The sequence below is a fragment of the Rhododendron vialii genome, chromosome 2a (genome assembly GCF_030253575.1).
Source record: "Rhododendron vialii isolate Sample 1 chromosome 2a, ASM3025357v1".
Lineage (NCBI taxonomy): Eukaryota > Viridiplantae > Streptophyta > Magnoliopsida > Ericales > Ericaceae > Rhododendron > Rhododendron vialii.
This window is the reverse complement of record NC_080558.1, coordinates 39,629,431-39,645,347: the sequence shown is the minus strand read 5'-3', so window position 1 is coordinate 39,645,347 and position 15,917 is coordinate 39,629,431. Positions and strand designations below refer to the sequence as shown.

Sequence of the window (15,917 nt, the reverse complement as noted above, 5' to 3'; positions counted from 1 at the left end):
GAATATTTATCTGTTGATCCTTCAACGTAGCAGCTTCTTGCATCATCAACTATCTCCAAAAGCTTCTTACAAAATTCATTCATGTCGATTCCGCTACTCGAAATAAATAGTTGTGCTACAATAGGCTTGATCTTCTTGACCTCCTGGAGCTCCTCCTTCCCATGGTGGTATAGACCTATTGAAACCACCCTAAGACCAAAATCCCTTATTCTTTTAGTTGTTTCACATTGTAAGTGGTATTTTTTTCATCCGACGCTCCGAATGTGGCTCTGTTCTTCTAGGCTCTATGATAGCATCAATCACAACTCTCAACGTGTGGTTCGACATAGTTGTAGCAGGTGCATAACTGTTGATGCTTCCTTCATCAACTCTCTGCTTGTCCCATTTTTAACATCAGCCATCTGAACATTGTGCGTTATATTAATCTACTAATACTTATATCTATGCGGACTACATGCGTCTAAAATCTAAGCGAACTAAGGCAAAAAAGGACCATTGTAATTCACAATAAAAGAAAACAAACCACATCCAATCGAAGAGAGTTATGCATATTCTTAGGGGCGCGGAATTCGAATTGGAGGAGCCAAAGTCAAAATGTGGCATGAAAAAGTTAGCCAAGGATGATTAACCACTCAAAACATTACGGGAATATCTGGGTAGCGAATCACTTCAACCGTTGTTAAAGCTTCAAGTTTTTCTACTCCCCCTTCGACTCTTTTACCTAACCTTTTGGACTAGAGCCATTACAAGAAATAGCCAAGATCGGTAATGGTTTGTGCCTTGAGATATATACGGCAGAGCATGTCAAAAGGACAGTCATACACCTTCAATCTCCAAGGCAACGGTGCCAAAAAATGCTTATGGCCACAACTACTAGTTCTAATTCAGCACAATAAAAGCAAACCACGATATTCAATAAGGGAGAGTTACGCATAAACATAGGGGCTGATTCAGAATTTTAACTCAGAGGAGCCAAAGTCAAACTGTGGCATGAAAAAGTTAGCCATTAACTACTCAAAACATTACGGGTGTTACGAGAAACGGCCAAGATCGGTAATGGTTTGTGCCAGGAGATATATACAGTAGAGCGTGTCAAAAGGACAGTCATACACCCACAATCTTGAAGGAAACAATGCCAAAAGTTAACCATCTAAGGCGAAAGTGTCAAAAGTTGACCAAACCAATGGTATTTTTTAGTACGTAGATTCAATTTTTTTGTTTCATGATTTCATGTATGGTAGAAGGTGGGCCTGGCGCATGGGTTTGAGTTGCGGAAACAGCCTCTCTGCTTGCAAGGGTAAGGCTGCATACGTCAACCCTTCCCCAGACCCCGCAATGGTGGGAGTCTCGTGCACTGGGCTTGCCCTTGATTTCGTATGTGGTATGAATTATGGCTAAAGTACCCCATTTGCGATGAATAATGGTAATTCATCACAGTTCTTTACATAGAAAATATGTCAGTTTTTTAAGTGAGATTTCTTTTTACTTTTACAATTTTAGACAAAAAATGAAGTAAATTATTGAAATCCAGAATATTTCTTCCTTTAGCTAAGATAAAGCGAAAACTTAGTTCCAATAATGACCTGTGAAAGTATGAGAAGAGATACTCCTTAGGGAAAAGCATAAACACTTCAGTCTTAAAACAAAAGAAGATGTAGAAACAACCCAAAGCTGATCGAATAGAAAAAGCACAAAACTTATATTAGAAACATTGCTACGACAAATTTATAGAAACATTGCTACGACAAAGTTATAGAAACAGGAGCATTGAGTTTGGATGTTTTTTAATATAGGTACTCACTAATGACCAACTATGGGTGGTAAATTGAACCCAGACCCATTAAGAAACCCAAACCCATCTATTAGAAAATAGATCCAACCCAACTCATTCATTAGTTGGGTTAGAATGGATCCAAACTCATCTAACCCATTTATTATTGGGTCTTAATTAGGTTAACTTAAATGCCCAATGGGTCATGAACATTACCCAACTAAAAATTAGAACTACCACAGAAATGAAAAAAACCAAAAGTAAATATGTTACATGAAGCGAACCTTTTTCTTGGTCAAATCGGAAATCAGTGAATCAGTTTGAACGGTTTCATGTTCGAATTCCAGTTACAGTATGAGCCGAGTCGAGCTGAGTTTTGTAGTGAACTCGTACACTTAACAAACCAAAAATTCGAACTCAAACTTCGTTTGTTTGTAAACGAGCCAAGTCCGGTTCGAGCTGAGCTTATACAAAACGAGCCGAGGATTTAGAGTGTTGAGCTCGACTCATTTACTGTACAAGCCTGAAACTAAACAATAACAGTAATTTTAGTACACAGGTGGACCAAAATTGATGAGTGCATTTTCGTTCTCTCTCATCCCTATCCTTATCTCTCGCTTTCTTCTCACATCGCAAATCCTCTCTCACTAGAACCCTTCTCTCAATCACCTGTCGCTGGGAAGAGTCGGTGGGGGAAGGATGAGATGCACCTGTCGATTCAGTACTACGGGTTCGGTACTACGAGAAGATAGAACTTCAGTAATCGAGGGAAATGAGTTGAATTAATTAAAGTTTGTCGATTGGGTTTTTCCATTTTTTTTATTCGAAAGCCCATATCATTAACAGCCAAAATAGGCTAAATACAGCGAACCCATCCTAAAACAGAGAAAGGGAACCTACATCAAAACCATCACCGACGGAAAAACACTAAGCACAGGTGACCCAGGAGCAGCGATAAAAACCGCAAAGCTAGAAACTAGACCTGTGCACAACTCAACGCCACAAAGGGTCGGGACACGAGGGGCAAGCCATCTAACCACTAGCTGCCCTAACCTGATAAAGGAACCCTATCAGAGATAAACTATACAAGCCAATGGAAGCAGGAGTAATAAACAGACAAGAAAGAAAAACACGACCACCATGGATGGAATCCACAAGCACGCCAGCCGCCTCCAGCCAAGAGGAACCACCCGGTGCCGACAATGGAGGTACCGACTGATCTCGAACCGAAGGAATAGAGAAAACATCTCTGGCAAGCCTACGCTAGCACAACAAGCTCCGGACACAAAGATCGAAGTAGGAATCCCGGGCAGGATCTCTGATCACTGGTCACACGGCGCCGATGGCCGTGGAATCTCCCTTGCCGATCACCCCCTCTGCTGATGATGAATCATGGCCTAGGGCCATGCCCCTGAACCTTATTTAGTCACCACCAACACCCGCTCCAACTGCCGCAGGACCACCGAGCAACCGGATTAAGCGCCGAACACCGACTCATCTAGCCACCACACAGCACCACACCAGAAAAAACGAGAGACAACAGCAAACAACACACAAAACTTATTTGCCCACCATCACCACCCACCGGATCTGGGGAAACCAAACCGGTACAAATTCGGAGCGGGAAAACCAGCCAAAAAGAACCGGAAAAACACCGATAGAAAAAGCAGAACGGAAAAAAAACCCAAAGCCTAACCTCACCAACCACCCACCACCACCGCCCGTCGGACACTGCTACCAGATCAGGGGGCCGAGGGGAACCAGAAGAGAACGAGACCACAAGCCTCCAGCCTGGGACTCATCTCCCGGACCACACCCGAGACCCATCCATTCGGTTCAGTAATTTTAGTATACAGGGGTAATTTGAGTATTTAATACGTACAATATATGTCGTATCTCCTCCTTCATTTTAGTATATAGCGGTATTATGGTAATTTTAGTATGCAAGGGTAATTTGGTCATTTAAATGTACAAGGGTGATATGGTCATTTCAGTGTATATGGGTATTTTAGTCATTTTTAATTTTAATTGGGTTAATGGGTGGGTTGGGTTTGATTTTAAATAAATAGGTTGGGTTTGGTTGGGTATGGGTAATTGGACTCCTAACTAAATGGGTCTAAATGGGTCAATAACCCATTAAAGATCCAATCCACTTATAACTTACCCAATTTGGCTCAAATCCGCCCATTTGACACCACTATAACCAGCTCAGCTCCCATACGGAACTCACTCGAAGCCAAAAATAAAAGAGACTCCAAAAACTTCCCTCGTTTCTGGCCCTTGTTCTCCATATCTTCCTCCCCTTTCTATCCTCACCTTTTCCCCCTGTCCTCACCCTCTCATAAAGCTTCAAGGCAGTTTATACATAGGGAGAGACGCTATTGACACCTGTATACAACCTTACTCTCCTACCACGTGCACACACAGCCACCTGAAAGCCACCTAAAGCTTGCATGCAACAACTAATATTATTGTTTGTCTTTTGTTGCTTTTGTTTCTTTGTCTTTTCCTACTAACAAACTTATACTGTATTCATTTCAATGCAAACACACATCAGCAACGCATGTGCCCCACGTGCAAACCTCCCACAAAATTACCACCAATGGCTTCCATGCAATAATTATTATCTTGCATCTGCTCAAACATCTTTTGTCTCCATTCCTTACATAATTAGATAGTCCCTCGCTTTTCAAATAAAGTCATACAAAATTTTAGGTGAGGTGTTACAGGTACTTCAATAGGTGAAGCCGAGAGAAAATCCTACCTAGTGGTTAGCAGAATTGAGCGGTGTGAGATCCGACTTGCTTTCAATTGTCAAAATCTTAGACCTGCCAAATAAATTCGCACGTAAAAGATGAGTGATGCATTTTGTCGAACACGAAAAAGGCAGTCAATTGTAACTCTATGACCTACAATAAGCAAAGAGGATAGGCATTTCTTTGTAAACCGAAAAAAAAAAAAAACAGAAACTTTGAATGGCAAAAATGGAATCCAACTACTGCATTCGCCTCCGAACATTTTAAGTGTAAAAAAACAGACTTTGAATGGCAAAAAATGGCATCAAGAGAAGAAGTGAAGGAGGAGTAGTCATACCAAATGGAGAGAGCGGGGGTGGAGCGGTGGCTGGCCGCGAGAATTTTAGATGGGGGAAGTGCAGAGAGTCAAGAGAGAGAGAGATGGATGCCGGAGCAGCCGAGCAGGTGTGTGAGTCCGAGACTATGGGGGGTGTACCTGGGGGGTTGTTGAAATTGAATGAGGAGTGAGGTTGGGTGGGTAGAACACGTGGTATGTGGTATTTTGAAAAAAAAAAAATTTAATGAATGAGTTTTGAAAAAAAAAATTATTAGAGTAATTATTAGAAGTAGGGATAACGAGTGGAGAGAGATAGAAAGATAAATGAGAATAATGATTGGAGATAAGAGTAATAAGTGGTGAGTAATGATTGTAAGTATGGGTAATAACTATTTTTTGAGTTGAAAAAAAAATTTCAAATCTTGATCCAAACAAGGCATAAGAGTCGGGAGTTTGGAGGCTTCAACTACATTTCTATAATATATTGATAGATAGATTAGAATGATCCATGTAACATAGCCAGCCAACCCCTTGCTTCACCTCCTCCCCTCCTCTTTAGTCGGCCACCCTCCTTCACCACATAGCCAGTCGAACCCAACCCTACCAGATCTCTCTTCTCTCACCTCCACCTTTTCCCCCCTCTTTCTGCCTCCTTTCCGCCACCATCTCCTTCTCGCTGCCGCCGCCTCGTCTCTACCTCCCCCTGGTTCAATTAGGGCTAGATCTGGTCGTATGATGAAGTTGGGTGGTTCAGCTCCCTCCGGTGAATAAGTTTCCAAATAACAAGGAAGTGTTTTCCGGCTACTATGACAAGACCGGAGGGTTCTTTGTCGGTTGGTTTCCCCAATCTGGCGTCTGTATCGATCTAGTTTTTCCAGATCCGATGGGTGTGGTAGGTGGGCGAATAGGAGTATTAGTTTATGTTCTATTTTGTTTTTGTTTGTTTTTTGGTTTCAGCTGGTTTCACGGTTGTGTTGCCGTTCAGATTTTATATGTGCTTTCTTGGGTTTGAGCAGGGGGTCATTTGAGATTCTCTACTATCTGGATCTAGATTGGTTCTCATCTGACATTCGTCGATCTTGCTTCAGCAGGGGGTGCTTGTGTCGACGTTTTGATAGTTTTGATTCATTCTTGTATCTTTTAATCTTGCTTCAGCAGGGGGTGCTTGTGTCGACGTTTTGATAGTTTTGATTCATTCTTGTATCTTTTAATAAAAGATGTAACACCTTCGGGTTTTGACACTTTAAAAAAAAAAATGTAACATAGCTTAGTACAAGTCAACTTGAGTTACGGCATGCCAATTTTTCAAATACGTGAAAATTTCATCTACAAGTCAAGTTGACTTGTACTGAGCTATGTTACATGTTTTTTTTTAAAGTGTCAAAACCCGAAGGTGTTACATCTTGAGAAGCAAAAAGTTACCTTTCTAACTCAATTTCCACTCTCCTACATACCTTAGCCACTATACCAGAAACCCTATTTCCTGAACCAACCATTGAGTTTGATTCGGATATTTTCTTTTACTAAAGCATGGAAGGTCACAAATTTGGACATTTTCAACAAGTGAGTAATAAGCAAGAGCCTATCTTTGAGAGACGAACACATAAAAATGACTGCTAAAATCGCGTAATTGAGCTAGCTTATCCTGAGATAACGAGCACTCTCAGTATTTGGGTGAATGGAACTGAGACATGACCAAGACTCCTATGAGAGGCGCTAGAGTATTACTCAGAATAAGCAGAATTTTTTGGCACATAGAGAAAATCATTTTCACATAATATAGCCGGTAGTACTTTTAGCTATCATGCATTGGAGATGACAACCTCCAAGGATTGATGGTAATCACCTTACAATCGTAAACTCTAAAAGCTTTTGATCTGGAGGTCGACTTTCACAACTTTGCTGTCAGTTCTTGTATTAGGTAAGATCATATGAGACTTTATTCCGGCTTTAACTGTGGTAGCCCTGGCTGGTGGATGGATTGTCATTTCCCATTAATATTCTTAACCTATTCTTTATTGTGCCAATCTATTTCCTGTTCATGTACAGTCAATCTAGGCCTGTCAATGGGCCGGATCCGATCCGGATCCGATAAGACTCGAATCCGATAATGGTAATCCAGATCCGATCCGAAAATCTGAATCCGATCCGAAAACTTTTTTTACTTCAAAAATTTTAGCGAAAAAAAATATTTTCCAAAAAAAAATTTTAAAAAAATTAAAATAAAATGTAAAAATAAAAATACAACTTCTTAAACATTTTTTTTTCAAAATTAAAAATTTACTGTTTTTTTTTTTAAAATTTAAAAAATTAAAAAAATAAAGTTCGAATTCGGATTTAATCCGAATCCGTATTTGAATTACCGGATTCGGATTATCGGATTTCGGATTGACATTATCGAATTTGGATCCGAATCCGGATCGGATTTTTCAGATCGGATCCGGTCCATTGACAGGCCTAAGTCAATCAATAGGGTAGTTTGCCATGCAGAGTTTGAAGCGCAGGGAGAGAATTTATTGTTTTTCCTCGCAAGTGCATGTAAAAATAGTACTGTTCCTCGACTCGGATTTAAACGGTTGAAAAAACAGTTTCCAGATTATGATACCGGGCCACTTGCCTCTGTCATCATCTTTATGGTTGTACCCCGTTCAAGAATGGAAAATAAATTTTTATTTTTTAAGAAGATAATTTTAAGCTAAAAAATAATAGACTTACTAAAATTTTAAAATATGTAATACAGATCTTGTTTAAATGATCTTGATAAGATCTTTTATACGGTGCAAAAAAAATCAAAAAGTTATTTTTTATTTGCATTATTTTTTAGTTTGAAAATGTGAAATAATATTTTTTAAGAAAGTGTTCTGGTACGGGGTCCAAGCAGAACCGGATCCCACAAGGGATCCTTTATTTTAATAAAATGCGGATCTTTCTTTTTCGATCAAACTTCGATGATTCGAACCGTTCAGTGTTCAAAACGTGATTCTAAAGGTCCCCGCGAGAAATCAGTAAAAAAAAATACCGAAAAGTGCTTCATTTGAGCAGTTTTTCATTAAACTCTTTCTTTTTCGATCAAATTTCGATGATTTGAACCGTTCAGTGTTCAGAACGTGATTCTAAAGGTCCCCACGATAAATCAGTAAAAAAAAATACCGGAAAGTGCTTCATGCTTCATCCAAGCAGTTTTCATTGAACGGTTCAATGAAAAACTGCTCAAATGAAGCACTTCCCAGTCATTTTTTTGCTAATTTCTCACAGGAACCTTTAAAATCACGTTCTGAACACATTGAACGGTTCAAATTTTAAAAATTTAATCGGGATCTATGAGGTCCACATTTTAGCAATTTAAAGGATCCCTTATAATATAACCACTGTGTGTGTATATAAATTTGGTAAAGATAGTGTCTTGAGATCAGTTTATGCACACCTTAAATTAATCCCTACAATTTCTCTTGCAACTCTTTCCAGTTTCCACACTTACTGCGAGGTGAAGTGGCCTAAAAGTCGCTGGAAAAAAAAAAAAAAAAAATGGAAGATATAGTAAAATCTCAAATCTCAAGCCGAGAACTTACTCCTAAACCAGCGAGCAATGTCGCCAAGTCCAATGCCCCTACTTTGTCCAAATTTAAGTGAGAAGGCAAATATACTGCAGAAGATGTCTTGAATGTCGAATGCCATAATCTGAATATTTTTTGAAACTACCTAAATTTAAGTGAAAAGGGGGGTTTGTAAAGGCATAATTGCAAAGTTAGAAATGTTGTTCTGGTCCTTCGTATTTGATTCAAGGCGGTTCTCCCCACCCACTACGCCCACAATTGAAAATTCAGCCGAGCTTCTAACTTCATTTTCGGCGCTTCAAAATCCTCAACCAAGCTTGTTAAATCTGGCCTTTTTTTTCTTTGTGAGATATAACATATTCATCATATATACAGAACAAACCATAGCAGACGACAAGGATTAAAAAAAGAACCCTAACAGACAACCATAAACACATTGCTAGTTAGGGAGGTTACCCTAGCAGCGATCGCAGGATGATGTGCCTCATGCACTAGTCCACTATTGAACACATTCCATAATTGCTGACAAACATAAACCAAATCCGCAAATACTGATTGCAATGACCATTCCGAGACCTTGCCTTTCTTCAGATCTTGAACCAAAGCCGAGCAATCCGTGGGTACCCTAACATGGTGAAAATGGTTTTGAAAACACCCAAGTTAGAGCCTCCAAACAAGCTGCGTACTCAGTCTTCAAGCTGAGGTTGCCACAAACCCGCGCCCTTCTTTGGCCTAAGATACCCTAATCTGATAACTGTTATGCAGCCTGTGCACATAATATGGCCGCATTTTTGCTTAAATGCCCACATATTCACAGTGCTTTGTACTCTTTCACTGGAAGTGTTCAGAAACAAATCCATATATTAACCTACCTCTACTAGCACTGCCTACAATGGCATTTTCCAAATTTAGCATATCTGATTTTACATTTCAAACCAACAAATCCAATAAAATAAATGAAATGGGATTTCCCTCTCGCTACTAGGAGATATGTAAAAAAAGTACATCATTCTTGGAAGCATCTGAATATTCTACTGTGAAAGAAATCTACATAACAAAGCATATGAAGAATGTAGTCACAAATCATGCGTTTCTTTTTAAACTATTTTAATAAAATTCCTATTTCATTTTCTCTGATAATTCCAGTTACACATTCTTAAAAATACCTTCTAGGATATGCCGCCACTAATCCATCATTATCTCACAGCGTAAATAGTTTTCCAAAAGGACAGGAAAATACAAGTAAATAATACTCAAAAAAAAGAAGTAGAAAGATGAGCCACCCACCCATGGCAACCATCTTCACTTCCACCTCCAAAAGGCAATAAGAATGACAATTGTCAAAATCATACCGACGTATTTAATCCATCTATCAACACGATGCCTCCTCTCGATGAGTCTTAATACAAAATTTGATGTCCCAACCGTGTTAAGTACGTCCAGTGCCTTCCGTTGAGCACTCTGCAGGCATTAGTCACATCAGTAAGTGCTTGCAACGGGGATTAAACAATAGTTCATACACTGATTGCAATGGCAACAATTTTGGTTCTACCTAGGTAAGCCCAGACTGAGGCAGCCTACTCTCATGCACAGAATCAGCAATGTCAACAAGAAGGTGGAATTTATGTACGGACAAGGTGACACCAAATTGGATAAGAACATGGAACAATATGATATTCAAAAAAATAGAATAGAAACACAGCAAGAAAACAAATAAATTTATAAATAACACAGTTAGGATACGACAACAACTCCCTATTTTAGTTATTCAATTAACTGAGTAGATGGATGTAACTTATAAACAATGGTAAAAATACTGAATAAACACCAATTTAACATAGATAACCTGTCTAAGCAAAATCTAAACACAAACATTTATAGGTGTGGAAGCGTATGGCCTTCCAGAAATACGGAGGGCGCTAAAATGGCTTCAGACCACCGGAGGTGGCAGAGGAGAGAGCTCGGAGCAGCTATATGTGTGTGTGTGTGTGAGAGAGAGAGAGTGAGAGAGTGATGTCAGTGAAGAGCGATCGAGCCAGAGTAACGTGTGTTGAGTGTGCCTTCAATGAGAACTGAGTGCTTGTCTTTTACAATGCACCAATCCATCCTTCTATGGTAGCCTTACCCATGGAGGAAGGAGAGGTCTGTCAGCTGATTACCTTCATTCCCAATGATGGAGGAGAATGGAGGTTGATCGGGTTTTACTTTGAGTCTTATGATTGGAACTTGGGTACTATATCACGGGACTCAGAGATGGTTTAGATGATACATGGAGGCCTGTATCATAGGACAAGTGCTAGGTATGATACGGGTTCCTAGGCGTCAATGATATACTCTACACAAGTCTACACCCTACATGCATGTTTTAGTATCCCTACCATGTACCAGAACAATCATACTTTCCATGCCATATGTTTATCAGCAGATTCACCACTAATTGACGTGCACTCAAATCATTATAAATAGATGTGCACATGTGTACATGTAAATGTGCTTGCATGTAGCCATGTACAGCAATTGCCTCAGAACAGATACCTTCAAACGATCTCTTTGACCAGCATATTGGCCAAGAATTGCCACTCCAGTTGCATAAGATTCTTCCAGCATTCTAGACGAGTTACGGGCAGACTGCATTGCTTGTGCTTCCTCGTCAAAAATTCTCAATACATGAGAGGATTCCCCATTCTGAAGCATAAAGTAATCCAACCAAGTAGTGAAGGCAACTGTATGCAGTAGACCAACAGAAATTACTCTGAAGGGATGAAGACACTTACAGCTCTTCCAAGCAGTTCAGCCCTCTCTCTAGCTTCTTGTGTCCGTCTCTGATTTCGGGAGAAGTACATATCAAGACTTTCTTTAAGTGAACCAGTCTCTTCAGCTACTTGTTCAACTTTCCTGCATCATCAGAATAAGAAGATTGCATAACTAATACAAGTTCATCAGATTGCGACACCAATGATAAAAGACAAAAGGTTCCTACAAACCTTTCATTCCAACAACCACTAAAATAATGTCATAAGAAACCAACTAATGTATATTGACTAGTAGACGGTGATCTAATTGGCTTTCTCCTTCCGAAAGCCTTGTGCTGTTAGTGAAAGACAAATTTATTATGACTTTTTTTTTTGAACAGCGAAGAAAGATTTCATTAATCACAAAGGATCAAAAGATGAAATCGATACAATAGGAGAAGAAATGCATTGAGAGCGCCTCGTAGGGAACAATTTCTCTTCTACTACTGCTACTCGCAAAAACAAAACCTACCTCAAAGCCACTAGAATTTACTTCAAGAAAAATCAAAAAACAAAGTAAAACACAAAATTATTGGAGAGATGCCAACAAGTTCCCCATCCTCCTGCGCTGCCCCTGAAAACATGTGACCCAAAAATCCACCATTTGATTCTATTGCCCGCGAGCTCCTTGAATCTGGCAAAACCCATGTAGTCAACCGGAAAACCCTTCTGCCCAACATTCCCACCAGAAACCACTGCTATCGAACCGCTCAAACCACCACCACCACCCCCCACAACCAACACCACCCCCCCGCCCGACTCCTATAACCCCTCGAAAGCCGCTGCCACAACCTCTCAAATCGACCCCTCGAACACGTTAAAAACCCCAGAAATGCTGCCTATCTCAAACACCTCAATCAGCAGCTGCCACCCACCATTTCTGCCCTTAAATTGCCACTGCCGCTATGACCCTTCAAAACCTGCTGCACCCACGCCGCTGCCGCACCACCTCTACAACGCCATAAACCACCTCCATTGCCGCAGCAAATCCTATCTCCAAACCCCAAAACGAACCCCCAAAAACACCAACAGAGTATGGAAAACACCAATTCATAAAAAAAACCAAAACTAAAGTGTGATATATATATATATATATATATATATATATAGAGAGAGAGAGAGAGAGAGAGAGAGAGAGAGAGAGAGAGAGAGAGAGGGAGGGAGGGAGGGAGGGAGGGAAAGTATTAAGGTCCATTTTTATTTTTTAATGAAAATTAGTATTTTTCTGTAGTCGAAACTAGTTTCACAAGAGCTGCTACAGGTACAAACAATCATGCACAGCAGCCGCGCACAGCAGGGTTTTGTGCCCGTCTCGAGTTCAACAAAGATGATCGGAACCGCTCATGTTATTCAAAATATTTACTTTAGGGTCCTTACAAAAAATTAGCTCAATCGGATGTCAGTTAAGGTGCTAACGAAACATCCAATTTTGCTTCAGAATTTAGGCCTAATTCTGAAGCAAAATTGGATGTTTCGTAAGCACCTTAACCGACATCCGATTGAGCTAATTTTTTGTAGGGACCCTAAACTAAACATTTTGAACAAAATGAGTGGTTCTGATCATCTTTTTAGGACTCGAGACGGGCACAAAACCCTGCTGTACGCGGCTGCTGTACATGTTTATCTGTACTGATATTCTTTCCCAATTTGTAAATAGGGTGTCAGCTACCAAGTCATCACCGATGAATTCATTCACTTTATGAGGTTCCATTCATCAATGTAACGCACCTGGTTGTGATTTTGAGAGTGGTTAGAGAGACACGAGAATTATTTGAGAGTTCTAATCATACAAAGGTGAGATGAAGGGAATAGGCTGTCCAAGAAAAATAAAATTGTTGTCCTTTAAATATGAGGAAGAAGATAAGGATCAGCATACTAATAGTATCTATTTGGGAGAGAGGTGGAAAAGATTAGGAGAGTAGTTTCTCCCTTCAGGGATCATTTCTGCAAGAGTGGGAACATGTATGCAGCTTTCCCTTGGTTTCAAATGCTACAACAAGAATCACCTTGGGTTCACGGATCCATAGGATCATATTTACCTCGCTATTATCCAGTAATTCTAATCCCCTAAAGGAGGCACTCTTGTCTTATGGATCATTGTTCTATGACTTGGATATCAGGCTACCAGTCTTTAGGTCGTCAACATTTATTTCCCTTTTCTTTTCTTAAAGGAGGCACTCTTGTCTTATAGTTCATTTTTTCTATCACTTGGATGTGAGGCTACTAAAGTCATTAGGTCCTCAAGCTTTTCTTTTCCCTCTCTTTTCTCATTCCTCTATCTCTACATCTAGACTCTAGACTATTGTGTTATGCACATTGGCACTTTTAATTTTTAAAGGATTGCCTTCACCTGTCAAAGAATCAAAATAGACTTGTATGTTGTATCTGGCCATATTGGTCTTTGACTCTTTGTGAAGCTAACTTTCCATCATAATCCATTTCGTGAAAGGTGTTAACAGGATCTACACTACCATAGTGGAACATAGCCCAATTTGTAAGAGATAGTCCCAACGAATGAACAAGTTAAGCAGGAGTAACCATGTACCACAATCTATCCACCACTTCCAAATAGCACCCACAAAAAAACAAATAGCATCTTATAAAATGCAGCAACTGACATACAAGAGTATTAAAAATGCAATCTGCAGCAATCAATAGAAAGCATAGAGGAAGGGAAATGATATTCACACCCCTATCAAATGTAGCATGACCCATTGAAACTTTGGTATCTGAAACAAACCACAAGCAGAATATAACAGGAGAAGTCATGAGAATAAGAAAAGGTTGTTAAAAAAAAATTGAGTAAAACTCAATTAATTATAGGTTTAAAATTGAGTCAAGAAATGGAGTTTTAAGGGCAGTTTTCACTCAAATTTGAGTTTGAGTGAAGATTTGAGTAAAAGGGCAGGAGATGCTCTTTTAGTTTTTTTTTTGGTAATTCGGAGATGCTCTTAGTTGGTAAAACAGTACTCTGAATAGGAATATAAAGCTACCAAACCCGAATATTTATGCCTGTTATAATTAGTATTGTTGATCTTTTATTTTCGTGCGCAAATTGTGATACTATCAGAATGTAACCTGTGCTGAAGTAAGTGATTGAAAAAATACATAATGAAGTCATCAGGACACCTTCATGTAACCCCTCAGATATCAAACAACGAGCCCAACAAAAACCAATAACAAATTTGAATTTTCAACAAATAACTTGACAGAAACAAAAAAAAAATAATAATCAATGGGAATGAAACACCTAAATACAAATGAATAGCTAACTTGCACACATTCCAAAAGGCTAACATCTCACATAAACACAACAATAGGGGGGGGGGGGGGGGGGGGGGGGCGGGGGGGGAAACAAGAAGAAAGAAACAATAACCAAGACTAATTCCAGATTAACAATTCAAGTTCCGTTTCAATCCAAGCACAAGCGATCATGAGATCTGTTGATTGCTACAGAGTAGAGTTTGAACCTTTTCCAGAGATCTCGCTGGGATTTGGCGGCGATGGACCGCCAGAGGCGATCCATCTCAACGCAGAGTAATTGGATCTGACCGATGTCATGCTTGACGGAGAAGGAGAGCTCCGGAGAGTCCACGCCGCTGTTCGACGAGGAGAACTCCAGCCGTTCGAGCCTCTCGAGGCCGTCCCTGGTCGTGAGAAGCAATCTCTTCGAGCGCTGGTAAAGGTCCGATAATGTTCCACCTCCCCCTCCTTCCATGGCCATCTTAATCTAGACACAGAAAACGACGTATTGTTATCACAAGCACTTTGTTTCTTTATTGTTGTCTCCGTGCTGGAAAATTACTCAAGCAACCCATCTATCTATCTTCTACATTATAAAAGGGCTCAGTTTTTTTGAAACTCGTATCTTTTCAGCCATTAGATCTAAATCAATGGCTCTCATTGATTTCCACTAGTCATTGGAGGCTCAGATTGAGTGTACCTTAATCAACAGTCAGATTCATTGTACCCATTAGTTTCTCCCACCCAAAGGCCTAAGGCCACAAGCAAAACTAACGGTTTGACTTGGGAACCAAAAAGCATGCCTGCAACAGCTGGCTCTGGGAACCCAAACTTACTCTTTACTTCTTGGAATGATACAACAGTAGACAAATACACTGGGCTCAGTTTTAAAATTCAAATTACAGTCTCTCTCTCTCTCTCTCTCCAGTCTTTCGCTTTCCAATCAAATGTTTTGGTTATGTGGGGTGTCAAAAAAACCGGTGTAAGCTCAGGTAGGCAGTGCTTTCTGTTATCCTGCTATTAAAGTAGTTTCTACAATGATTTTGTTGTTAGTTTTTCATGTCATGTCGAGCACTTTGATTTCAGTGGTAGTTTCAGACATATTCTTCTCCAATTTATCGCAAAACTTAAAAATCGATGCAAGATTCTAGGGATGCGTATAAAACATCCTTTGCTTTTGTATTCAAGTGACATGCAACCACTCTCTAGGGTGAAAAGCCTTCGTAGTTTGCTTGAAAATGTTAAAAAGAACAGCCAAGGTGGACTACAAATCATTGTGTGTGGGATGATTAATATTGATCTGGGTTACAAGCGTCTAAAATGGCCGTCTGAGACGCCGGTGGGCATACTGACACGGTGTTGTTTGTCGAGTCATGCCAAGGAAGTGCAGGATCAATACCTTGTGAACCTGGCTCTCAAGATCAATGCGAAGGTAGGAGGCAGCAATATAGAGCTTTTCAATCCACTCCCCTATTTTGAGTTTTG

General features: G+C 39.9%; 1 protein-coding gene across 2 annotated transcripts in view; it reads right to left on the bottom strand.

Moving 5' to 3' along the window:
* The window catches only part of LOC131315873 (membrin-11-like), a 30,234-nt gene that overhangs the window by 13,152 nt on the left and 1,165 nt on the right, over positions 1–15,917 (bottom strand). The window contains exons 1-5 of one of the 2 annotated variants that reach the window (XM_058345091.1): positions 15,832–15,902; positions 14,660–14,919; positions 11,172–11,292; positions 10,933–11,082; positions 9,685–9,858 (exon numbers count right to left, since the gene is read on the bottom strand). In XM_058345091.1, coding sequence (XP_058201074.1) covers positions 9,700–9,858; positions 10,933–11,082; positions 11,172–11,292; positions 14,660–14,913 — 684 coding nt within the window. In that variant the 5' untranslated portion in view covers positions 14,914–14,919; positions 15,832–15,902 and the 3' untranslated portion in view covers positions 9,685–9,699. Of the gene's footprint in view, positions 1–9,487; positions 9,859–10,932; positions 11,083–11,171; positions 11,293–14,659; positions 14,920–15,831; positions 15,903–15,917 lie in introns of those variants that run through there. The other variant, XM_058345090.1, reaches the window with a different exon arrangement.